Source organism: Gopherus flavomarginatus, chromosome 12 (genome assembly GCF_025201925.1).
Source record: "Gopherus flavomarginatus isolate rGopFla2 chromosome 12, rGopFla2.mat.asm, whole genome shotgun sequence".
Lineage (NCBI taxonomy): Eukaryota > Metazoa > Chordata > Testudines > Testudinidae > Gopherus > Gopherus flavomarginatus.
Window position 1 is genome coordinate 36,858,554 of NC_066628.1, and position 26,586 is coordinate 36,885,139.

General features: G+C 41.6%; 1 protein-coding gene across 3 annotated transcripts; it reads left to right on the forward strand.

Moving 5' to 3' along the window:
* Positions 1-1,613: 1,613 nt before the first annotated feature.
* Positions 1,614-26,080, forward strand: SRP68 (signal recognition particle 68). 3 transcript variants are annotated; one of them, XM_050919326.1, is made up of 16 exons: positions 1,614-1,791; positions 5,627-5,693; positions 6,438-6,551; positions 7,429-7,624; positions 8,883-8,965; positions 9,271-9,380; positions 9,776-9,858; positions 10,129-10,269; positions 18,824-18,922; positions 19,272-19,336; positions 19,632-19,791; positions 20,480-20,574; positions 20,916-21,045; positions 21,955-22,030; positions 23,002-23,054; positions 23,681-26,080. In XM_050919326.1, exons 1-16 carry the CDS (start codon positions 1,629-1,631, stop codon positions 23,906-23,908), a joined length of 1,863 nt encoding a protein of 620 aa, XP_050775283.1. In that variant the 5' UTR covers positions 1,614-1,628; the 3' UTR covers positions 23,909-26,080. The 3 variants fall into 3 exon arrangements, with proteins under 3 accessions (XP_050775283.1, XP_050775285.1, XP_050775286.1); XM_050919328.1 differs by lacking the exon at positions 1,614-1,791 and adding an exon at positions 3,721-4,137; XM_050919329.1 differs by lacking the exons at positions 1,614-1,791; positions 5,627-5,693; positions 6,438-6,551; positions 7,429-7,624 and adding an exon at positions 8,008-8,114.
* The last annotated feature ends 506 nt before the right edge of the window (positions 26,081-26,586 follow it).

Genomic DNA, 26,586 nt, shown 5'->3' on the forward strand with positions numbered 1-26,586 from the left:
GGTGGAAACACACTGAATATTAAAATGAAGATTAAAGTCAAACACTTAAAACGGAAAGAAAAGATGCAAATTGTGATTTTTCACTTAGGCCCTCATGTCCCCAAGAGGGCACGAGAGCTCAAAGAAAATCAGATATAAATGAGCCTAATTTAGCCCTCTGGAGGAGTAAAACAATTGCAATATAAAGTGCTGATTACATTGGTTCATCCTGTGCAAATATCCTGCTAGGACATAAACAGAGGCAGAAGCCTCCAAGCTTTGGATTACGATACCCGCTGGTTTTATTAGAGTTGGTGCACTAATGACATCTATTTGAACTGTATTATTATTTTTAAATTATTATTAAATTAATTAACAAGAGTTGATATTTATTAATAATTATATTGCAGTAGTGTCTGGAGACTCCTGGGCGCCCTAATGTGCTAGGGGTGGTACAAACACATACAATGTCATGACAAAAGTTGCCCAAGCATTTCCATTCTAAGCCTCTTGTTTTCAGTTGCTTATGATTTTCTAAAACTTTCAGCTGCAAGGCTGAAATTTTCCAGGGTTGGTCAGGTGAATTTTTATTTATATTTTTCAAACTTAGAGGAACCAAAATGATGCAGCTGTTTCTGCATATAAGAATATTTGGAGGGGGGAATCTTGAATTTTTTTTTAAACAGCTGTAGCTGGATATAGAAAAATGAAATTTGGCAGAAAACAGCCCCCGCTGAGAAGTGGCTTTCTAATCCAGTATAGTGAAAATTGGGTTTGATTCGCCAGTTATGAGCATTTGAAACTTTAATTGGTATGATGTTTTTAAAACTTACTTGCAATGAAGATGCAAATCAGGGATTGTGTGTGGAGTCTGACTCACTTCCTCCCTGCAGTTATGGGGTGTTGGCACCTGGGGTTGGGGCTCAGCCTGTTAGCTGCAACATTCATGCCAGGTAGGGTTGCCAACTCTGACTGAAGTTATTCAGGGAGATTTTTGTAATGTCATTTTCTTAAAACCGCCTATTAAAATCTCCTGGATTGCTTTCAGTGGTCATCAGGGGATCGATGCCGAATCCGGGAGGCTCCAGGCCAATCCTGGAGGGCTGCCCACCCTGGTGCCAGGATTTGGGCTCTGGTTCTCACTCTCCCCTCCCAGCAAAGCGCAGGACATTCACATCCTGGATTTCTGCCTGGCAGTTTACAGGCGCAGCCAGGGTCTAGATTAGATTCTCACCCTCCCGCAGCGCCAGGTATTCGGGTCCCGGGGGTTTGGGGCCAGGGCAAATCCGCTGCCCCCCTCCAGGGCTTGGTGCCCAGACACCAGGGTGATGGGTCCCAGGGCTTCGGGGCTCAGGGGGGAGGGTAGGGGGCAGTGTGTGGGAGACCCACCCAGGGCAGAGTGGGGGCTGGGCCCGGATCCTGCCGGGGAGTGGGAGGAGCGGCTGCCGGCCCCATCTCTAGTGACGACAGGAGCCCATCCCCCGCCCGCGGGCCGGGCCCTGCTCTCACAATGAGGCTGGAAAGGGCTCAAAGAGCAACTCGGAGCCGGCCGGGTCCTCCCCTATCCCAGCTCTCCCGGCGCCATGGCCTCCACGCGCAGCTCTACTCTCCCGGCCCATGATGCTGCGCGGCGGCGGCAGAGGCGCAAGATGGCGGCGGAGCGGCAGGTGCCCGGTGGTGGCGGCGGCCGCCGGGGGGGAGGCGGCGGGGGCGGGAGCAGCGGCGGCGGGGCCGGCCCGGAGGAGAACAAGGAGAATGAGAAGCCCGCGGGGGCGAAGGCGGGGAGCTTCGGGGACAGCCTGGGCCTGGAGAGTATCCTGCGGGGCCGGCCTGGCGCGGGGGCCGCGAGTGAGGACGTGTCAGGCCAGGCGGAGGGGGGAGCCCGGAACCACCCTGCTCCCGCGCTCTGTAAAACGGAGGGTTTTTTTATAGAGCCGGGTGAATTCCCAGCGTGGCTCAGCGCTCCCCTCCAGTGTGTGCACATGCCCCTGGCTGTATCTGCCGTGGGCGTTCGCTTTGCACTGTTAACGGGGGAGGGTGGGGTATTCGGGGGAGGGCAGAAACAAAGGCGTGGCGGCGTGTGGCTTTGGAAGAAATGCTGCGGAAAGGGACTGGGAAAGCAGCTTTTCTCCCTCTTTTTCACGTTCCCTCCACACTGGTTGTTATAAAGGGCAGTTTTCTGTGTTGTAATTAAGTTACATTATATAGTTAAATCAGTATGGATGTTTGGGGGTGGAGGGGGAGAGTGGAGACTGGATTTGACAGATGGGAAGGGAAGAGTTTCCATTTTGCACTCTAATGGAAGAATGTTTATAGCTTTATGCACATTTAACCAGCCTGTCCAGAGTATGAAGCTGCCCACCACCCAAAGGCAAGTTGGAACGTACTCCGAATACTAGTCCTCTGGTTCGAAGTAATTCATTTACATCTTGCTTTTACTGGTACTTGTTGGTACTCTAAGGGCTGGTCTACACTATGAGGGGAAATCGATCTTAGATACGCAACTTCAGCTACGTGAATAACGTAGCTGAAGTCGAATATCTAAGATCGGATTACTCACCCGTCCTCACCGCGTGAGATCGATGTCCGCGGCTCCCCCTGTCGATTCCGCAATTCTTTTGGGGTTGGTGGAGTTCCGGAATCGATATAAGCGTGCTCGGGGATCGATATATCGATCCACAAGCAATCGATTTTAACCCGCTGATACGGCGGGTAGTCTAGACGTAGCCTATGGTTCTCATTCCTGTTTTGATAGGCCCTTGTGCTGGGCATTGCTGAGTTGTCATTCAGTTATATAGTCATAGAATCATAGACTATTAGGGTTGGAAGGGACCTCAGGAGGTCCCTCAGGGAAGGGACCTCAGGAGGTCATCTAGTCCAACCCCCTGCTCCAAGCAGGACCAATCCCCAGATTTTTACCCCAGTTCCTTTAATGGCCCCCTCAGGGATTGAACTCACAACCCTGGGTTTAGTAGGCCAATGCTCAAACCCCTGAGCTATCCCTCCTCCCTCTTTCATCCCAGATAGAAGTATTTGGGAGATGAGGTAAGGAGTAGTGTGAGATTTGTTATGAGTTAGAACACAGAGAAACAAATGAGATGTCAGGCACTGATTGGTACTGCTGAGGTGTTTTAATAATGTAAATTGGTATAGTAGCATGAAAAAATCTGGATGACACTGGGTTAGGCTTCTGGTAACATCACCCTGATTCTGCAGAAAATGGGATGTAAGCCGTGCATCTTTGTGAACTATGATTTTATCCTCTTGACACCACCCTTGCAGCCAGTGTAACAAATATTACTAACCCTCAAAAATTGAAAATTCCAATCCAGATTTTATTTGCTTGGAATATGAGCATGTGGTGTATGAATTTTACTCAATACTAATGTTTGGTTTCTCCAAGAGAACTTGTTATAGTGGATAAAATAGGTGAGTGACAGGCACATTAGCAACTACAGTTTGTATCATCCTGGTGATAGGTATGTTTTGTGTAGCATGTAGGTTCCATAAAAGGCTATTGAGAACAGAGGATCCTTTCTGGCAGTTATAATAAACTGTAATGGAGTTAAAAATCAGAATTAGTAGTTTTAAATAAACAATTTTATACAGGAGTTACTGTTTTGGGGGGGGGAAGTATTGTTTCTCTGAATTTGTAAACAAAATAGCACTTCGTGATTACTGTGTATTTTTAAAAAAAATTGTTAGTCTCTTTTATCCACATTTTGTATTTTTATCACACTATGCAAAGAGCACAAGATGCTTCGAAAATATAGAAAAACTAAGAATTACTTTGGCTAAGTGAAGCCTTATACATATTGCCATTTGTCAACCTGAAAACTAGCCAGAAGCATGAGATTCTTTCCAATCGCTGTGAAGGGATCAGTGAGCTAGTTTTTTTTATAAAGTTGATTTACCAGTTGGTACTTTAATTAAGGCTGTATGCTTTTTCTTGTGAGAAGTTTTAGTGTGAAACTAGCTCAACTGCACAGCTGTTGCGAAACTGAGTTGTATCTTGCAGTAGGAAGAAATGCAAATAGAAACGAGAACACAAGTCATAACTTAACTTCTGGCAATCGTGATATAATTTAGCATTTGTAGGTGAAGTGGCAGACCCAGTGTCACGTCAGTGGTGGTAGGCATGCCCAAATCAACAAAATTGTAAGTAAAAGAACTACTATGAATATAATATAATAATAATGAATATATTTATATAACTAAATCTAAAATAGATTTAAAGAAAATTCAAGATAAATACTTAGAATTAGGAAAAATTAGGGGAAAAGGGGAGTAATTTGTTGTAAAGCTTGCCTGTGCTCCAAAAGTGAACACTTTGTTCTATAAGTATTAGCTAGTGGTGTAATTTTAATACTTAGATAGTTCAAGCATTGTATTTTAGATGTACTTTAAAAGCAGCATCTTTATCTTAAAGTACCTCTGAATGAAAGGGATTTCAGTTTATTTTCTTCCATAACTACTATAATTGGTGTTAATTTTGACAAGGTTAGTATCCTGATAGGTGCTGTAGGAAATGTGATGTAGGGTTTATATGTAAGGATTGCAGAGATCGATTCTTAAATATAAGTGAAGCACTCTTTCCAAAAACACTTCTCTTGAGATAAATGTTTTCTGGTTGCTTCTTTCCCAAAAAATAAAAGTACTGATTATCATTTAAATGAATTAAATGAGTAACATCCATGAGAGTCACCAAAATGTACAGTGCAGGTTTCTTTTGTGTAGTATTCATTAATTGAAAGCTCTTTTTAAGAGTAAAGCAAACACAGGACACCCAGGTAAATCAGTCAGTGCTTATGCTAAAGATTGTAATTTTGTCTGGAAACCATTATGTGAAAAAAAAAATTGGTATGTAAATACTGTTACATTGTTCTCCCTTAAAACATTTATTGAAATAATATTAATTTTAATTGTTTTTAAATTTGCTTTACTAGTTTTCTTCTAACAAATTTTCAGTGCAAAATTAAACCTTAAAGAATTATTCCTGCCATCCTTTTTACAGGAATATCTATATTTAGGATATGATTCACTTGGGGAAGACTGCTTTAGGAAATTACAAAGTAGCAATTATAATACATTCAGTAAAGCACCTGTAACACCCTTCTCAGGAGAGATCAAACAATAAAGCTCAGCAATGATTCTAAAATTAAAATTTTGCTGGCATAGCTAGGTCAGATAGATATGTTTTGGGGGTTTTTTCGGCCACATAGCTATACCAATAAAACTGTAGGGTAGATATTGTTATACCAGCCTAAATGTTTTTGCTGGTATAGCTCATTTCACTCACTGAATTGGAATACTGACAGAAACACTATTGTGTTATAATTGCATCTACACTAAAAGGGTTTTGCCGGTATAACTATACTGGCAGACCTAAGTGTAGACCTGGCCTTAATTTGTATCCATAGGATTCTGAAAAATAAAATAAGGTGGTGAGAAAATTTCTGCAGACAATCAGCTCTTGCATTTCTTGTTGAAAGGTTTCACTAATTCCTCTCTTGTACACTGGACCAATATCTGTTTTAAAGTTTGTGTCAGGAAAAAATCCTGTAGATTCTCCCATTAGTTTACGATAGAAGAGCATACCAAGACCAAACTCTGTACAATCATAAATGTTCCTTAATGTGAATTCCAGTTCTTCAGATTATTAAGGAATCCCAACAGCAGCATGGTTTACGGCATGGAGATTTCCAAAGATACAGGTTAGTATGTTAGCGAGTAACACCAAGGCATTTTATATGTACTTACCTTGATTAGTGTAAATCATCATGCCAAGTCAGTTTTAGCTCAGAGCACATTTATCTGCCAGTTTGCTGCCATAGGCAGGGAAAGGTGATTACTTTGAAAACCAGTTGCCAAATAAAGAGCCATTGGCAGGGGCCTTACTGTAAATAGATGTCCCCTTTGTCTGTAAATGAAATTAATGTTCTTTTACTAATCAGATTATTAGAATACTGGGGTTAATTTGTTGCTTGGTTTTTGTTCCCTCATATTTTCTTTAATAAGCTCACTAATACCTTGTTAATAGCCACCAAACTTGTCTTTGGAGGGGGGTGCGTGTGTGCGTGCGCGGGTGCGCACATACACACACATATATTACTCTTCTAAGAAATCATTTGGAACACAGAGCATCACCTTTTAGTTAGTACAGATCAGTGGCCATGACATGTCTGTTTACATATTGCTTTATTGCTACGTTTTTCTTGTCTCTTTTAACTATCTGCCATATCTCAGGTTTAATGCTCCTGTTATGTTTCTTAAACTTGACTCTGTATTGTATTGTTTAGAAACCTTCACTCCCAGAAACTTGTATATTGTCATACCAGGTACATTTTATCCAGCATTGTTTTCTGATTATTCAATATAGGTTGGCAATGAAAGAGGAATACATAGGAGCCAAGTCTCATTCTTTGGAATAACTGATTTTATTTTGTGGTTATTTGCAGGGGTTATTGCTCCCGCAGGCTAAGACGACTCCGAAAAACTCTTAGCTTCAAGATGGGAAATAGACACAAGTTCACAGGGAAGAAAGTAACTGAGGAGATTCTCTCTGACAACAGGTATTAGGCATGGGGAAAATCTGGTGTTGGGTAGCAGTGCATTAGTGAATTGCTCCTGGAGGTAACTTATCTTCATATGTCGCAAATGAAAACAGTTTGGGTGTTATCCTAGTTCACAGCTCTACACCTCTCTAAACTACTTACTTTTGTGGAGAGTTGTTAATTTTTTAAGAATTTTAAAACTTAAAATAAAGATCCAAGTTCAGACTAGAATATGGGGAGCTGGGACATTGATAGTGGTGTGAGGGGAAAACATAATTCCTGTCTGGCCCTAGCTACTGCTGTCAGTGCTGGTTTCTTGAGCAGTAAAGTTCAAATATTTTCAGGGGAAGTGCTTAGCACTTTAGTTGTCTATATTCTTTAGAATAGCCATCTGAAGTGCTGTTACCAGCAAGAATGAGATTGGGGCGTGGTCCATTATCTCTGAACAGAAACACTTGTTTGCAGTTTGTCCTTGTGCCTTTGAAATTGACCAGAATGTCTTTTATGGTAGAACAACTGGAGAGCAGCCAGAGCTTTGGGCTCATTTCCCAGCTGCTAGAAACAGTTGATTGTCTGCTTTCTCGTCTTTTTTTTCTTATTCCAGGGGATGGGAGGTGTGAAGATATGGATTTTTAGCCCATGGGATTTCTTTCCACCTGGTTTGGGTTAATGTTCTGAAATGCATCTGGCTGTTGAAAATGGTGGTTTTATTTTTAATTATGTACCTGGAAAAGCAGTAAGATTATTCTACTTTTAGTCATCTTTCCCAGGATTTTGTGACACTACAAAGCGGAGACTTGATACTAAATTTTCTTTCACAGCTTTAGAATTCCTGAAGACGTCTTTTAGTAGTTGCAGCTCAGTAACAAGCGGCCTTCCTGTGTCTGTCCTATAGGTACTTGCTGTTGATACTGATGGATGCAGAGAGAGCCTGGAGCTATGCAATGCAGCTTAAGCAGGAAGCCAACACAGAACCCCGCAAGCGATTTCATTTGCTTTCTCGCCTGCGCAAAGCCGTGAAGCACGCTGAGGAGCTGGAGCGCCTGTGTGAAAGCAATCGGGTGGATGCCAAGACTAAGCTGGAAGCTCAGGTTATTTCTAACATTCATTTTGTTTAGCAGAGGCAAAGAAAGGATAAACTAACCTTTTGTTTCTAGTTGAACAAAGAGTCCTTCTTTGTAAACTGACACTAAATTGCCTGCTCTGACTTCAAATTAAGAATGTCCAGTATGATTTTAGTTTACTGGTTATTGAGCTCTAATGTGTGTGTAGTTTCATTTGATTAGTTTGTAAGTCTGTTTGAGCAGTAGCACTAGAAGCTTTACAGTAATGCCCTGAGGTCTCAATCAGAATTAGGGTCCAGCTGTACATGTGTATATAAACACATTAAGCAATGGTCCTTGCCTTGGAGTTTAATTTATATTTAAGATTAAACAAAGGTGTGTTTTGTTTTTTTTAAATGGCAGGAATGAGGGGAGAGGATGAGGGTACAGCACTCCTAACTCATTTCAGAAAAGAAAGCTGTGCTGTCATTTTGCTGAGTGCAGCATTCTGAAAACTGAGCGACATTTCTTACCAGATGTAAGCTATCACTTTTTCAGAGTCCTAAAATATACAGTAGAACCTGAATTACAAACACCAGAGTTAAGAACTGACCAGCCAAGCTCACACCTCATTTGGAACTGAAAGTACCCAGTCAAGCAGCAGCAGAGACAAAATAAAGCAAATACAATACAGTACTGTGGTAAACATAAACCATTTAAAAAAAGAAAAGCAGCATTTTTTCTGCATAGTAAAGTTTCAGAGCTATATTAAGTCAGTGTTCAGTTGTAAACTTTTGAAAACACCCAGAACATTTTGTTCAGAGTTATGAACATTTCCGAGTTGTGAGCAACCTCCGTTCCCAAGGTGTTCGTAACTCTGAGATTCTACTGTACATCTTGATCACAAGTAACATGACTGTCTACTGGCCAGTGGAGACAGGAAACAATCATTGCTTTGTGATACTAGCTTCCTATGAAGGGAGCTCTAATAGCTGCGCAGATATGATTAAAACTGCCATTTTGCAGCTTTTGTGGGCCTTTGCTGGGCTACAGAAGTATCTTCTCACAACAGCAGTTTGTGGGTAATGATTGCAGGCCTTGCTTCATCTCAAATCAGGAATTTGTAACTGTCAGTGAAAAAGTGATGCTGTTAACTAGTGTCATGTAAGTGTAAAATCAAAACTTTGCTAGATAACATTATAGCTTGAATTAAGATTTTTTTTTTATTAGTGGCATCAGTGTTAATGGACACAATGGAACTATGCTCTCATAACAATTAACTTGTCCACTTGTGCTCTGTCTGCAGGCGTACATGGCTTACCTCACAGGAATGCTGCACTTTGAACATCAAGAGTGGAAAGCAGCTATGGAGGCTTTCAACAAATGCAAGTGAGTTTCTTTTCCTTACCATCTTTGTCAACTTGAACTTACTTAATACAATTTGATACAAGACTAGATAAGTCTAGGTGAGCTGCTTGTTAACCCTAATTGTTTGGTTTCTGCCATAGTTCTGAAAGCTCTGATTGCAGTTGTGGTAACCAGTAGCATGATGGTAGAGAGCTGAGCTGTGGTGTTGAATCGGCTTCCCACAGAGTAATGGTTTAGTGTTCAGCAGCCATCCTTTCCCTTAGCAGAGTCTTAATATCCTATTAAAAACAAATGCTGCAGTGTAAGTTTTCACTTTCCTGCTGCAGGACTATATATGAAAAACTGGCCAGTGCTTTCACAGAGGAACAGGCTGTGTTATATAATCAGCGTGTGGAGGAGATTTCACCCAACATTCGCTATTGTGCCTATAATATTGGTAAGTAAAGTAGGGTAACAAATACTTAAAGCAAGGATTGCTTTTGAGGCAAGGGTTATTGGAGTGTTTATTTTAAACTTGTTGACACATGAGAATGAGTCCATTCCTAATGCTCTGAGCAAACCCTGCAGACTCCTCCATGTGACTGACAAGGCCCTTCAGTTCTGTACCAGATTAACAAAGTGGAATTTATATTGAGTTGTGCAACACTATGGTTTTATGTAATGTGGATAAATACATACTCTCGGCAAGATTCATACAAAGTCACTTTTTTTTCTTCTTTCCAAAGTTACCTAAGCACCAGTCTGTGTTCTAGAGACCTGGGTTCAAATGCTGTCTTACTGACAAATGAAAATGAGTTTGGTTTGACTCATTCTGACAATTCTTTCTCTCAGGTGACCAGTCTGCTATCAGTGAGTTAATGCAGATGAGACTGAGATCTGGTGGCACAGAGGGTCTTCTTGCTGAAAAATTAGAGGTAATTCACTGCATGTTCCAAAATTTGGAATGCATGGTGACCAGCTCACGCTTTTGGCTTTGCTTTTTAAGTTAAATATCCATGCATTGTACAACCAAAAGACAGAGGAGCAATGTTACTTTATAGGGAGCAAGGTTTATCCTCTAGAAAGTAATGGAACTATGAAATATATGTCAACCTTCAATTAAAGTAAATGTGAGGATTAATCAAGTATTTAAAATTTGCATTCATTTAAGTTGTCAGTCACTCACCTCGGTCTGCACTTTTCAGTCACTGATCACCCAGACTCGAGCAAAGCAGGCAGCTACCATGAGTGAGGTGGAATGGAGGGGAAGAACTGTCCCAGTGAAGATAGACAAAGTGAGGATCTTTTTATTGGGGCTGGCAGATAATGAAGCGGCCATTGCTCAGGTAACTAAGAAATCACTTCCAGGTGTTCTATGCCAGTGTTATAATGTCTTCTGCTTCTGTAACCTCTGTGCTGTTGTTTGTGTATTGTTGCTGTATGCTGATGTGTTCTACCCCAGAAATAGCTGTATTTACGTGGTGTTGTGGTAATCTCTGAACATATTTTGTAAATCTCTTTGAGGTCTTCAGATGAAAGATGCTGTATATATGAAAATGTCAGCTACCATTTCCCAAAAAAACTGGTTCTTTAAATATCACCTGTGCTGGCCATTAGACAGAAGCAAAAGGGCCATGTAACTAGCCCTTTCCCTGAAGAAAACAAGTACTGCGCTTTATCGGGGGGAAGATCTGCCACTGTGGCGTGCTGTTGACTTGATGAACACTATAAGGGAATGGAGGAAAACACTTGCAGTCAGAGTAATTATGTTTAGTTGTGCACAACAAAAACAAGATGTCCCCCCCCTCCCCACCCTTTATTCTTAAATTTCTCAGGGAAAGGGTTCAGAAATAATGCTCCTGCCTTCCATTGGCTACAGGTCTTGAGCTGTTGCTGTTTGAAGCTGCAGCCTATCTTTAGCAGCCACTGCTACTTGTTTCTTGGCCTGCTCCTAACTACATCAGAAGTTGGGAAGTCTTTCTCTACAAGCAGGGAGAGAAGCTTAGTGGAGCAGGCGCACAGCTCAAATTTAAAATAGTTTTTAAAAAGACGAAGATCTGATTTAATTCTCTCTAGTCTTTATTTTTTACAGAATGGAGTCAGTGGGTATGTCTACACTACGGGATTATTCCGATTTTACATAAACCGGTTTTGTAAAACAGATTGTATAAAGTCGAGTGCACGTGTCCACACTAAGCACATTAATTCGGTGTTTTGCGTCCATAGTCTGAGGCTAACGTCGATTTCCGGAGTGTTACACTGTGGATAGCTATTCTGTAGCTATCCCATAGTTCCTGCAGTCTCCCCTGCCCCTTGGAATTCTGGGTTGAGATCCCAGTGCCTGATGGGGCAAAAATCATTGTCACGGGTGGTTCTGGGTAAATGTCGTCACTCATTCCTTCCTCCGGGAGAACAACGGCAGACAATCATTTCGCGCCCTTTTTCCCTGGATTGCCCTGGCAGACGCCAAAGCATGGCAACCATGGAGCCTGTTCAGCTTTTTTTTTTTACTGTCACCGTATGTGTACTGGATGCCGCTAGCAGAGGCGTTACTGCAGCGCTACACAGCAGCATTTGTTTGCTTTTGCATGATAGCAGAGACGGTTATCAGTCGTTCTGTACCGTCTGCTGCCATTGTAAATTGGCAGTAAGGTGACGGTTGTCTCTCGTTCTGTACTATTTGCTGCTATCATGGGTGCCCCTGGCTGTGGTCGGCCGGGGGCGCAAAGGCAATACTGGGAATGACTCCCCGAGTTAATCCCTCCTTTATGGTTTCTAAAAATAGTCAGTCCTGCCTAGAATATGGGGCAAGTGTACTAGAGAACCAGTGTATCAGAGAGCACAGCTGCTCCATGTCAGATCCTGCAGAAATGATGAGCTACATGCCATTCACGGGGGGTGCCCCTGCAACAACCCCACCTGTTGCTTCCCTCCTCCCCCAACCTTCCTGGGCTACCGTGGCAGTGTCCCCCCCCCCCCATTTGTGTCATAAAGTTATAAAGAATGCAGGAATAAGAAACAGTGACTTGTTAATGAGATAAAATGAGGGGGAGGCAGCCTCCCGGTGCTATGACAGTCCAGGCAGGACATTAAGCGGTGCAGAGGAGAGGAGCCCAGCATCCCACTGTTATGATAGTCCAGGCAGTAAAGAATCTTTTCTTTACACAGGAAAGGGAGGGGGCTGATGGAGGTCAGCCCCCAGTTGCTATGTTGAGGACGGTTACCAGCCGTTCTGTCCCATCTACTGGGAATGACCAGGAATCATTCCTATTTTTACCTAGGCGCCCCCGGCCAGCCTGCCTGAGGCCAGCCAGGAGCACTCACGGGCTGATGGTGACAACAGATAGCAGTCATATTGTACCGTCTGCCACCAGGGAGGGGAGAGGAGTGGATACTGCTCTTCACTGCTGCAGCATCGCGTCTACCACCAGCATTCAGTAGACATAGGGTGACATTGAAAAAAGTCAAGAAACGATTTCTTTCCCTTTTCTTTCACGTGGTGGGCTGAGGGAGTAAATTGACGAGCTATACCCTGAACCACGCTGGACAATGTGTTTGAACCTACAGGCACTGGGAACTCAGCCAAGAATGCAAATAGTTTTCAGAGACTGCTGTGGACTGTGGGATAGCTGGAGTCCTCAGTACCCCCTCCTTCCCTCCATAAGCGTCCATTTGATTCTTTGGCTTTCCGTTACGCTTGTCACGCAGCACTGTGTAGCCTGGAGATTTTTTTCAAACGCTTTGGCATTTCATCTTCTGTAACGGAGCTCTGATAGAACAGATTTGTCTCCCCATACAGCGATCAGATCCAGTATCTCCTGTATGGTCCATGCTGGAGCTCTCTTTGGATTTGGGACTCCATCGCCACCCATGCTGATCAGAGCTCCACTCTGGGCAAACAGGAAATGTAATTCAAAAGTTCGCGGGGCTTTTCCTGTTTACCTGGCCACTGCATCCGAGTTCAGATTGCTGTCCAGAGCGGTCACAGTGGTGCACTGTGGGATACCGTCGATTTGCGGCCACACTAACCCTAATCCGATATGGTAATACCGATTTTAGCGCTACTCCTCTCGTCGGGGAGGAGTACAGAAAGCGATTTAAAGAGCCCATTATATCGATATAAAGGGCCTCGTAGTGTGGACGGGTGCGGCGTTAAATCGGTTTAACGCTGCTAAAATCGGTTTAAACGCGTAGTGTAGACCAGGCTAGTGGGTGGAGGTAGAAAAAGATAGCTGTGCTTTAAAGGAAAATGACAAACGGAATTTAGTTGTGCAGCCTCTAGAAGTTTATTTGTATTGATCTCACCTGAAACTTTTTTATTTTTATGCAATCATATTGATTTCTGAATAAGTAATGCTTAAATTCAAGTTATGGGTTAAATTGATCATCTCAGAAGAGAATTCCCTGCAAGTAATATAGGAGTATGGCCAGTAGGTGGTGGTGCAGTTTCGCTTTTGTGTTCATCAACTTTCTGTCACTTCTATTCTTTTGATAAATGCAGGTTCGTGGTGGTTAGGGAGTCTTTTGGTTAGCTATAGAGTGACAGGATATCCTGATTTTTTTAGGAACAGTTCTGATTGTTGGGTCTTTTTCTTATAGAGGCTCCTATTTTCCCCCTTCCCACTCCTGATTTGTCACCTTAGTTAGCTACCCTCACTCTTTGGATGACCTGTTCCTTATGATGATGACAGAATGGAGTGCTAAATTTGATTCATCTTGTTCTTTAAATAGTTACTGAAACCTTCTAATGGGCTTCCAGAAGACAATGGTATGAGACCAGATTTGACTATCCTAGTTGCTATAGATAGAGGAGTGGTCTCCAGACTTCCAAAGCTCTATATTGGATTCTGCCAAGAGGGGCTACTGTCCGAGATTCTTTAGCTGTCCTGTTTATATAGTAGAACCTCAGTTACAAGGACCAGAGTTACAGATGGATTGGTCAACCACACACCTCATTTGGAAAAAGTAGTACACGATCAGGCAGCAGCAGAGACCCAAAAAAGCAAATCCAGTACAGTACTATTAAATGTACATGACTGAAAAAAGGGAAGTTTAAAAAAAAAAATTGACAAGGTAAAGAAACTGCTTGTTTCATTTAAATTAAGATGGGTAAAAGCAGCATTTTTCTTCTGCATAGTAAAATTTCAAAGCTGTTAAGTCAATGTTCAGTTTTAAACTTTTGAAAGAACAACCAGAACATTTTGTTTAGAGTTGCAAACATTTCAAAGTTATGAACAACCTCCATTCCTGAAGTGTTTGTAATTCTGAGTTTCTACTATATTGTGGCAGTACCTAAAATCCCAGGCCCCACTGTATCTAGAGACTGCTAAGCTGGGCAGTGCTTGCATTTAACTCAGTTGCTGAAGGTAAGGATAGGTTTTCTTTCAGCTGCATTTGACCAGAAGTGAACATAAACCTATTATACCTTAGTCTTGTGAGTAAAATAAATGCAGAATCTTGGAGCAAGTACCTTTTTAGCTGCTTTGTGTTAATTGGAGAAGCAGAGAAAAAATGTTAAAATATAAACTCCAGGAGTCAATTTCATTCAAATTTGACCCAGGTGTTTCTCACTTCTGAGAATTCCCCTGAATAGAGACTAGATGCCATGACTTGGAGGCACATAGCTAACCCATAGCCCTGTTGAATTAAAGAGTATAGAGCGTGTAAGTGCTGTATCAATCAGTTCTGTCACTGTTCTCCTTTGTAAGGATTCTGTAATCCATCTCTGTAATAGAAGAGCACTGCATAAACGAGTGGAAGGAAAATAACTTTCAGGGACAGTCTACTATGGATAGAGTAAAAAGGACAAACTAAGGTTGGGCATTTCTAAACTTTCAGAACTAGAGCTTTAAGTCAAGTCAGTTTCAAGCAATTTAAGTCTGTTCCTCGTCAAAAACTTGAGCTTGTCCAATGTCTCTTTTCTTTGTCTGTGCTTGGTATCTGTCTGGTTTCTTGCATCCGACGAAGTGGGTATTCACCCACGAAAGCTCATGCTGCAATACGTCTGTTAGTCTATAAGGTGCCACAGGACTCTTTGCTGCTTTTACAGATCCAGACTAACACGGCTACCCCTCTAATACTTGTCTGGTTTCCGTTCTTTGTGTCCATTGAAGTTGAAATGCTCCTGTGGGTGGAGTTTAGAATGCAGTCAGATGTGTCTTGTGTTTCTGGTTATTCACAGCAATTAGTCCAGCCTTCATAATCTTGTTTTAAAAAAAAAATTTTAAATAAAAGTTAAAAATGTTTGCAGTCTGCTGGCCTACAGTTTTATAAAGGGGTAAAATAAAACATTCTTGAATGGGTTTGTTAAACCTAATAACTTGGACAGTCTTTGTGGGGAGGATAAACAGGCTGAAAAGCAGTTGAGTTTTATATTTACTGGGCATGTGCAACAGGACTTCTGTCCCAGAGCAAAAAAAGTAACAAGCTGTATTGGGATAATGCTGCTATTTTTACACTCTTTCAAAACTATGCTTCATTGCAGTTTGAATGCAGGGGAAATACTGGGTTGCTGCAGCAGACTAGAATAATCTGTTTACATAGTGGTGTATTGCATGGAATATAGGGCAACAATTTCTCTCATTTATCCCAAAGGCGTTCTAACTTTCCAAACTCAAGTGGGCCTTTTGTGAATTCATTTGCAGGCAATTTTCCTTACTTTATCAGCATGACCTTGCATTTGTTTTAAATGATCTTTCACTACTATTTTAATAATCATCTAGTTGAAAATGAAGTGAGTTTCTCAGTGGATTGTTCAATTGGTTGCACAATGTGTCAGTCCATTAGGTGAAGATCAGGATCCTCCTGCTTGGATGTGTCAAAAGGGTGTGTATTCTCACTTTTTCTTATCTGAGTGTTCTAGGCACAGCACTGGGAGCCAAGAACTCCCAAGGCCTGACCATGAGTCTGACAGACTTCTTGTGTGGTGTTGAAGAAATGAACTTTTCTGCCTTGGTTATACATATTAGTGAAATGCAGGCTTCGTAGCTTTAATTGAAGGGCTATTAAAGGATTAGCATTATGGAAGGAAAATGAACTGGATACCTGATTTTAGAAATTCTTCCTGCTATTGGGGAAGGGAGATCAGAATAACCAGACAAATTGAAACTTGCGCACTCATCTAGGTTTTCTAAGACATGATGCATTATCTCAAGTTGTTTGCTATGGACAGGAATGATTTCTATTAGTGTCCTCAATTGCACTGAGAACAGTAAGTGAATAAGGCTGGATCCCATCCCTGTTTCTATGGAATTGAGTGCAGTATTTTAGCACTCTGACTTCCAAGTTGTTGCTTTATTAACTTGATCCAGGAGCGATGGCATAGGGTAGGCAGGGAAGTGTAAAATACCTTGCTGCTTTTCTGGTTGGTAGCAAGGTGCACCCTCTGTTGCTCTCTTGTGACCAAATCATGTAATCCATAGGTGGATGCCCTGTCTTCAGTGGACCTGACAACCTGGGGTTTCCTTGTTTGCTTTTTAGATTAGCGTGTTTAGTTTTTGGTCTTTAAGTTACATAAGAGCATACCATTCTTAGCAGGTCAGCCTCTTCTCCTGTCTGTTTTAAGCATTATGTTGATTTTCTTTTTTAGGCAGTTTAGTTTAGCCTTTGATGTCAGGAAGCCCAGGTCAGCACCAAAGAGGCTAAAAATGTGTCTGGATTGGACCACAGAGTCTGCAAAAGAGGATCGTTTAACAAGGCCAACTGAAAATCAAATTCCTATCACTCTTACAAATGCAAAGAAATTGAGCTCTCAGAGTGTCATGGGTTAACACTAACATAGCTTTGGTCAGGGAAGGGCAGGCAAACATAAGTAGGGAAGCAGCAAAGAGTCCTGTGGCACCTTATAGACTAACAGACGTTTTTGGAGCATGAGCTTTCGTGGGTGAATACCCACTTCGTCACATGCATGTGACGAAGTGGGTATTCACCCACGAAAGCTCATGCTCTGAAACGTCTGTTAGTCTATAAGGTGCCACAGGACTCTGCTGCTTTTACAGATCCAGACTAACACGGCTACCCCTCTGATAGATAAGTAGGGAACTCTCTCTGGCTAAATCGGGTGTATTTTCTGATAACAGGAGGCCCAGCTCATTTCTCATCTTCTCTCCTCCCCCCCCCCCCCGTTTTTGTAATTGCCCTTGCTCAAATTTTTCTGTACTGCAAGGTAGCTTGTCTTATTAACTGACCATATCTATTCCAACTGTACGCGCTGGGAAAATGCTCTGGCACTATTCAAAGGGTCGCTTTTGTACTTGGCATTCTTGTCTGTCCAGAAAGTGCAGAAATATCAGATAAACATTCTTTCGGTAGTTGAGCTGTTATGAGAAAAACCATTACCGTTCGTGAATGTTTGTAATGAACCAAATGAACTAGAAGGGTTGAGTTTTGAAAATGTGCATTAAGCATTTGTCCACCATTTCCTGCTGGAAGGCAGGCTGCTGATAAAATACAGTTCAAAATGCAGAAACTGTTGATTTCGGTTAAAGGATTAATACTAACCTAGCCCATCTTGTGACATTGATGGCTATTTCTCTGGGAGAAAAGAAAAATAGGCCTGGGACTGTATTATTACTGTAACATTTTTTGGTTCATTATGCCAACTAAAAGAAATGACTTAAGCATTTTGAAGGTACTGGTGAGTTGAGGATTATTAATGGGGATATAGAGACTTTCACCTCTAGTCATTAGTTTGCTACTATGGCCAGAGCAAGACAGAGGGACTATAGATTGACTGGGACATGAAAAATAACTTGAAATCGCTTCTAGGTATGAGATTTTATTAAGTCAAAGATGAAACAGACAGGACACTGAACTTGAGTTGCCTCTTTTAAAGAAGACTTGAGTCTCCTAGGCTGTCATACTGGAGCAGCACTAATCTTTCATGCCTTGGGGAAGATTATCAGTATTTTCACATAAATAGCCTTTCAAACAAGAATTCCAAATTACTTTGCAGCTTTTTCTTAAACAGGTAATGCAGTAAATGTTGAGATACTAAATATGCATTGCAAATATTTGATGTCTAATGCAGTTCTTGCGCTCCTGGATCAGACAAGGGAAATGGAGTAAGACTGTTAATGCTGAATTTAGGGGAACAGGGAGATTGGCTTGTTTTTGGCCTGGCAAGCAGTGGGTGCCATCCATCTATGAAGGAGTGAATGCCTGGAGTCCCTTTAAGTTTATTTAAAGAGCAACTGTGACTGATTCTGAAGGTTGTTGGTGGTGATGTAACTCATCAAAAATTTCAATGTGTAAAGGAAATCAGGCTGTAGACATAATTTACGCTGCTGAATTTTTACTCCGTCATACATAATCATATCTCATGCTCTTTGCATTTTCTTCTGGTGTCCTCAAGTAACAGCACTGTGTATCAAGAGGGAGAGGACTCCACAGTCTTCAGACTGGACATGCCTTCGAGCTCTGCAACCCATTGTGCTACTGATCAGAAATCTGCCAGCATTTCATTCCTCCTTTCAAAGTGTATAGAACTAATATAGTTTGTAAACGTGAAAACTGGTTCCCACTGTACTGCCTGGAAGGAATTCTTACTAAAACCTTTCCATGCTAGACAACAGTGAAACTTCTAGGCGATGTAAATGCATCTCTCCTTTTCCTGGAATCTATCTATGCCGGCACTGGGGAAATGGCGCCCTAAGTTCATCAAACATGCAGACATGAGTGATTGATCTGTAGTACAATTTTGCTGTTTAGCAACAGTTTGAGCATGTACAGTTACATGATCCAGCTGTGCATTGGTCAACATTTTAAAAGCAGTAACTTGGCAGAAGTTTGAAAAGACTTAATGAAGGAAGATAGATTAACTCTTCCACAGTACCAGCCCTACTAATAGGAAAACATGTTTTTGAGAAATACTTATTTTTGTCTCTTCTGTGTTGTATTTAGGCAGAAGGAGAGGAAACAAAGGAACGTCTGTTTGAGTCTTTACTCAGCGAGTGTCGAGATGCCATACAGGCTGTTCGGGAAGAGCTGAAACCAGACCAGGTAAGCACTAAACATATTACGACTTCCAAAGATAGAGCTGTATAGCATTTCATCTTCTAGGGTCTCTTGTGAAGTTAAACCCACAGCTGCTGTGGCCATAGGTACTTTTGGCTCCATCAATAACAAGGTGTGCTGCAGAGTAATTCAACAATGGCCAAAGTTCCTCCTCATAATTGAACTCTGCCTGGACATCATCTCCATCATTCATCCAGTGCATTTTTTTTTTTTTTTTTTGGTGTGAGCCGAGTCAGTTTCCACTTGTCCTTCAAAATTTGAGTTGTTTCTTATCCTTTTACTACAGTTACCAATTTAAGTAAATCACACACACCTTTTGTTCCAATTTCTGCAGAAGCAACGGGAACATTCTCTGGAAGTGGATTCTGGGAAAGTGTCCAATATCCAGTACCTTCACAGGTAAGTGTGTTTGCGTGTTTAGGGCAGTGTTGCATTCCCATGTAGATTTTGAGAATCTCATCTTGGGCCACCTCAGTCTTAAATCATCTAAACCTAGTAGATCAAGTAGAATCTGGTTTTCCCTTACATTCATTTCTGGAAGCATTGGACCCAATGTCCTATTTTCATTGCACCCTCCCCCTCCAAATTTGCTGTACCTGGAAATTTGATATCTAGTAGTGGGAAAAACTATCTAAGAACTGCTTTGAATGACTTCCAACAGAATTTCAAAGCTTGTGTAAATGGTACTTTCCAGTTACCTGACGTACATCAAGCTGTCAACAGCCATCAAACGCAATGAGAGCATGGCAAAAGCTTTGCAGAAGACACTGCTGCAGGAGCAACAGTCAGAGGATGATGGCAAGCGTACAGCACGGCCTCAGGACCTGATTCGCCTTTATGACATCATCTTGCAGGTAATGCCAGGACAGAAAAAAATGACTTTCAGGTGTTTCACTGAGACTTTTTAAAAATGTAATGTGCCTAAAGGGCTAACCAGGAAGAACCTGGAAGAGGAAACTAGAGTCAGGATTAATGTGATTAACTGAAAGGGTTCAGTTAAAAGTCCATGGTACCCAGTAACCACTTGGGAATATTTAAAAAAGGAATGCTGATTTGACTAAAGGCTTTTGAATCTCCTTCCCTAATGCAGAAGTTCTCAATCTATGTATTATCATGGTGCTGTCTCATTTCCAACTGCTAGATTAAATTGACAGCTAAAAGTAACATTAGAAACTTCCCTATTCTTGTAAGCAGTTACCAGGGTTACCACATGGATGTCCCATTGGTCTGGTTAGTGTAATGGGAAGGGAGATGTTGCATGAAATAAACTAACAATGTGGTTCTTACTATGAAAGATTAAGAGCCCACTGTCCTAATGCATATTTTGTGTCAGGAAGTCTTAAATTCTGCCCTCAGGGTGAATCTATGCAAGTTTAATTGATGTTCTCCAAGTTAATGTAGCAATAACTAGAAAACATCATATTTGCCTAGGCACATACCATTGCTCTGACTCAGGAAAAAGGGCAGCTTTCTTCTTTCACACGCCGGATGAGAGCGTTCATTAGGGTTTGACGCATTCCAATTTTTCTGTACTTTGTACAGAATCTGGTGGAACTGCCACAACTTCCTGGCCTAGAAGAGGACAAGAACTTCCAGAAGGAGATAGGACTGAAGACACTGGTGTACAAGGCTTATAGGTAACCCTCTGGATGGAACAGCAAGGCTGTTTCTTTAGCTGGCAGTAAGCAACAGAATTCTCTAGGGCTAACCAGGCATGATTTCTGGGAAGTCACATAATTAATATTCCAGTGCAACTGCACAGGACTGGATTGGGGGAAGTGTGGTGGGGGACTCTGTCAGAGTGAAATGAGTGGGACTGCAAGTGCAAGCTGAGGAAGATCAGCCTGACCCAGATGTATAGCTCAATGTTGGGGCAACCTGTTTACAATACATACTTTTGAATATTCAAGAAATATGCTCAAGGAAAGCAATTAATCATTGTAAGGTTTAACTTTAACTTTGCTCCTCACCCTGCCAGGTGTTTCTTCATTGCCCAGTCCTATGTACTGGTGAAAAAGTGGAGTGAAGCCCTTGTTTTGTATGACAGAGTCCTGAAATATGCCAGTGAAGTCCAAGCCCAGGCTGGTGCTTATAAGAACAGCTTGAAGGTATGAACCAAACTCTTCCACACTTGAGAGTTCAGTTAACTACCAGTAAACAAATAGGCCACTATATTTCAAATATGATTGTTAAATAGTGAGAAGAATATTGCCTTGAGCTCTTGTAACACCTCATGCTTGCTACAGGTTTTATGATGATGTATGCTAGTGCAGGCATGGCTCCCTCCATCCTACCCTGTAAGATTGGGTGGCGGGGTGGGGCGGGAGTGAGGGAAACCTAGATTCTGCAACAAACATATCCAGTAAATATCAGTGACTATTAGATGCGTAAAGATAAGAATATAGCTGCTGCTTATACAGCTCGTCACCAGAGTAGCAAGGTACCTACCTGTATAGCTGTCCAAAAAAGATTCTGTGTCTGGATTTCACTTGAAACAAGGCTTATGTGGTACCATAAGGGCCATATTATATATCAGGAGTCTGCAACCTTTCAGAAGTGGTGTGCCGAGTCTTCATTTATTCACTCTAACTTAAGGTTTCACGTGCCAGTAATACATTTTAACCTTTTTTTAGAATATCTCTTTCTAGAAGTCTATAATATATAACTAAACTATTGTTGTATGTAAAGTAAATAAGGTTTCAAAATGTTGAAGCTAAATTTAATTTTAAATAAAGCTTCAACATTTAAAATGCAGAGCCCCCGAGACCGGTGGCCAAGACCTGGGTAGTGCAAGTGCTGCTGAAAATCAGCTCGTGTGCCACCTTCAGCACCCTTGCCATAGGTTGCCTACCCTGTTATATATGTTCATCTCTCCTCTGAGAATTGATTGACACTGCTCTAAAATTCCTAGTTTGTCAAAGTTGAAGAGTCTAAATTTTAAACATATCTATCCCAATTCTTGTTAAAACTTTGCTTTATACAATTACTTGACTCAGAGGTATTCTTAAATGATCTAGGAGTTGCCTGATGTCCAGGAGCTGATCACTCAAGTGAATGCAGAGAAATACTCCCTGCAGGCAGCTGCTATATTAGGTGAGTTATGCAATCCTGCAGGAGATCCGGCTTCCCTCAGATTCAGTCATACACATTTATTACTGCAGCCACTTGGACTTTTTCATCTGTAAATGCTACAAGACCAAAGTTGCTTCCCACATGTTTTCTCGATCCATATTGTATTCGGAAAGCTGTTCCTTTCCAATTCCAGCCTCTTCTAGAAGCTCTGCCTCTAGGGCTGCCACTGGCAAACAAGAGCCTTCCCAGCTTATTATGTAATCAGAGGTTTGAAAGATCTTCTTCTGAAGGACTCCTACCCCTTTTACCATTCTGCAAAGAGCACTCTCACGAGCACTTCTTAGGTGCCCCCAAAGATAAACTGCATCCAATGTATGGCACTTTCATAGCAGTAGAGTGTGCTTTGAATTCCCTGACTCATCTGTCACTGGATCTGGCTTAACAAGCAGACACTAGAGAGGGCTCATTGAAAGAGGAAAGCTCTTATTTTATTTTGACACAGTTGTACTGAATCATCATTCAATGCTTATTGAATTGGGGAATTTGTGACCTATACCAACCTGTACTCATCTCTGGCAGACAAGAACTGCTGAATCTGCCTTGCTTGCAGATAGAATAACCAGGGGAGATCTGACTTTTTATTTTCCCCCTCCTTAATGTTGTGGACTGGCCACATAACTTGGGGCTTTTTGCCCTCACCCACTTTCCATATAGCTATCACAGTGCCATGCCTTTGTTGGGACTGGGAGATCATTTCTGTGCCACTTTAGAAACAGGAAAGGTGGGGTGCTTGTAAGCATGACTCCTTTTGACTTACAAACTAAGCAAGTTCTCTGCTATAGTACTCAGTCTTCCATATGCTGAAAAGCATGAGCTCCAAGGTGATTTCTGAACACATCTTATGAGTTTTGACACTAATAGTCTATCTTCTGAGGTGTTCTTAATAGACTAGCTGTCTGCATATTCATATGGCACTTCTGTGAATCTTTCAGATGCAAATGACACCCATGAGACGGAGTCTCCGTCCCAGGTCAAGGATGGCAAGGTGAGTCATGCTTTGTGCACTGGGCTGAAAAAGGCAATTTCATTAGCACTAGTATTTTCTGCAAGAGGAGAATTTTCTAGTAAATGGGAAAAGTAAAGCTTAATTTTAACCTCAGAGTAATGAATGTGTCCATTAGTTACAATTTAAAATAGAAATTGTCAAACCTAAGATGCACGTGCTTCGGTAAGACCAGTGTGTTCAAAATGGGCTGTGCAATATGGTCTGTTTTGGGTACAGAATGACCTAAGCTGATTGCTTTCCTTCTCCCCACAAGCACTGAAGGGGTGTGTGCGTGTGGGAGGGGAGAGGATTCCTTGTTACCTCAAGGTAGCTAACTGCAGGACTTCAGCTGGTTTGGGAAGTGAAATTGAGGCTGCCACTGCAACATCTTCAGCCTCCATTTTTGGGTTTACAATGCAGTGCCCAATGCGTGGGAACACTGCTTTTAGTCTGCTGTACTTTTTCTTAGTTAGCTGCGGTGGTGATGAATGAGTACCAGAATGCAGCCAGTGCAGTTGGCCCAATACCACTGCTCATCCTGAGTGTATAGATGCTGCTACTTGGCCATTGGACCAGCCATGATATGTCCTCAGCTTATTTAATATTGGTGTCTGGATCTCTTTCAGCTACTCTCTGAACGGTTTGAGACATTCTGCCTGGATCCCTCTCTTGTCAGCAAACAAGCCAGCCTGGTGCATTTCCCTCCTGGGTTCCAGCCAATCCCATGCAAACCCTTGTTCTTTGACCTGGCCCTCAACCATGTTGCTTTCCCACCTCTGGAAGACAAGGTGGAGCAGAAAGCGAAGAGTGGTCTTACAGGATATATCAAGGGCATCTTTGGATTCAGAAGTTAACTAGTGGCCTTCAAAGGAAAGGAAGTCTTATTCTGTTGTGGAAAAGCTCCAACAGGGTCCAGAACATAAATATCTGCATCTGAAACCAATAAGGGGAGACTCTTACCATCCTCTTCCCTGTGTTGTGTATGTGCCTGTGCACTTGCATTCTTTCCCAGTGTATTAGAGGAAAACCATCTACCCCAGGAATGTGTGTACTATATAAATGTCTGATAACATCTGGAGCAGAGAAATTCCATTGTCCTCTGAAAGGTTGGAGTTTGCTTTTTGACCAGTGCCCCATTAAGGGTCAGTACGCACAATGGACCAGGCATAGACGTATCTTGATGTTCATCGATGGTTGACATTATAATTTGATGTTCTGATCAGAACATTCTTTGGGGGTGGGAAGAGAAGGCAGGTGTTGACGTGCTGCCTAAGCAAAGCATGTGAAACACTAGCTAGGGAGACTGGATTCCTGCTAATGCCACCTACCACTCCCTGACTTAAAAATATATATAGTTATGTAAAGAGAAACCTTATTTTTAAAAAAATGTTGCATTCAGAAATGAGAGCTGAAACTCTTGTGCTAAGAGCAGGGGTGATAAATACTTTAACAAATTTTAATGATTACCTAATCTGTGGTGGAGTCTTGTCTGAATTTACACATTACAGCATCTGTGTAATCCTTCCTCACTGGGACATCCAGTTAAATGCCTAACTACAGTATTGAACCTGTTCTGAAAAGGCTGTTTTTGGGAACCTAGCTGCTTATGGGTGGTTTTAAAAGGAGCTGCTCAGTCTTCATGGAAAACTAAAAGTCTGTTTATCCTACATGCTCATTTCCTTTCTTCTCACTTAAACAGGCTTCCTGAAAACAAGACTATCTTTGTCTGGAGTTCATCTCCTCCTGCTTATTTCTCATCTTCAGTCTTCGGACTTTGCTATTGCGTTTGATTGTTATGGAAATAATTTAGGATGAGGAATAAGTAACAGGAGACCAGTGGATTTTTATGCACTAAGATCTTCTCTTGTACTAGACTACATTTTTTTTTTTAAGAGTGCCCAGATGCTATGGTGATGGATGCTTTTGAAATGCAGGTAATTTCATATCGCTGTCTTTAAAAAAAAAAAAGGGGGGGGGCGGGTGTTGGGGGGCAGAACTGTTCCTAAATAAAATTTGGACATTTTCCATAAGCCATGTTTGGGTCTTCACTGAGGTTTACTGTAGTTGGATGCTGAGATGTAGCAGTCTGATAGCCTACGAGTTGTCTTGGCTTTCATACTGCCTCTCACTGCTGCATTGTTTTAGCTCGAGGGCTTGGTAGTCCACAGGCTGGAAACAAGAAAAACTGGTTTATGCATATCTAGATTGTACAGTGTTGGAAATATTCCATGAAAGATGCTTCTCTTCATGAGATTGGAGAGCAATATGGAATTAATATGAGGCTAAAAGATGATTGGAAATAACGCAGACTTGGTATTCCAAATTGATCTGATTCATTAATTCTTAAAGTACAAGACAATTCCTTGCAGCAGGACTCCTATGCCTAGAGGTCAAGGGGGTGGTGGGAGGGAAAAAGAGACTGATCCTGTTTCTCTGTATATTTTACAATGTGCAAATCAAGTGGATTTCCTGATATTCTGAATCTTCATTTAGTCTCTACCTGGGAGGGGGATTTTATAGAAGAAAACAAACGTAAGCTGAAGAAAAGCTGGATGTTAGAATATTTTTTAATTTATCAAATGATGAAATTTCAAACACAGCTGTGGTCCTAGAACACTGATTTTTGTCAGTTCTCCATAAAGCCTGTTTGCTTAATTTAGAAATAAGACATAGTCATGTGATACACTGACCTAGCCCTTTTCTGGCAATTTGCCTCGTGCTGTTTTTCTTTGACTGTATTTTTCTCTGAACTTCTCTCCTCCTTTTTCAGATTTTACATTAAATCAATTTGAGAGTTATTTTCCTGTTTGGAATGCAAACCAAAATGTTTTTGTTTGTTCACCTTCTCCTACCCCAAGCTTATGGGGGTCTGGACTCATTCCAGTAAACTTAGGTTGAAGCCAGTTTCTGATTGATTGCTGTTACAAATGGTTACAGGCAGTTAGCCTCTTTGTTAAACATCCTGTGACACATAACTGATTAGTTTGGACACAAGAAATCCTAAAACAATAAAGTTTTATTCCTGATTTCTGAGGCATGTAGTTTATATGAAGCGCAGGAAACATGGGCATTTGTTACCTAAAGGGTAAGATTGATCTTCTGAAAACTCTATCATCTTTGAGATTATTCAGTCCTGAATCAATGAAGACTCAAATGTGCACCATTATCAGATATAACTTTGTTCTTTTCCTTAAAAAAAACAATAGATCCTAGATTTATAAGCAGTGTGTTGCTTTTTGCATTTTTGAATGATGCAGAAGAAACTGATGAAGTGCTAGGAAAATATCCAAAGATAGTAAAAATATGTACCGCTTTCCCTTGAGTAGCTAGTAACTGCTGTCAAGATGAAAACCAGATTGTGTTAAATTTATTGAAGTTCTTAGCACGAAGGCTGGATTTGGAACTGCTGCCTAAAGGTCTGACAGTATTGGTCGTAGGGAAACTAGTGTGGCAGTCTTTGATAAAGGATCTGATGCATCTGCAAGGAAGGGCCAAAATGCTCAGCAGTGAGTAAAAGGAGTAAGTTGGTCAG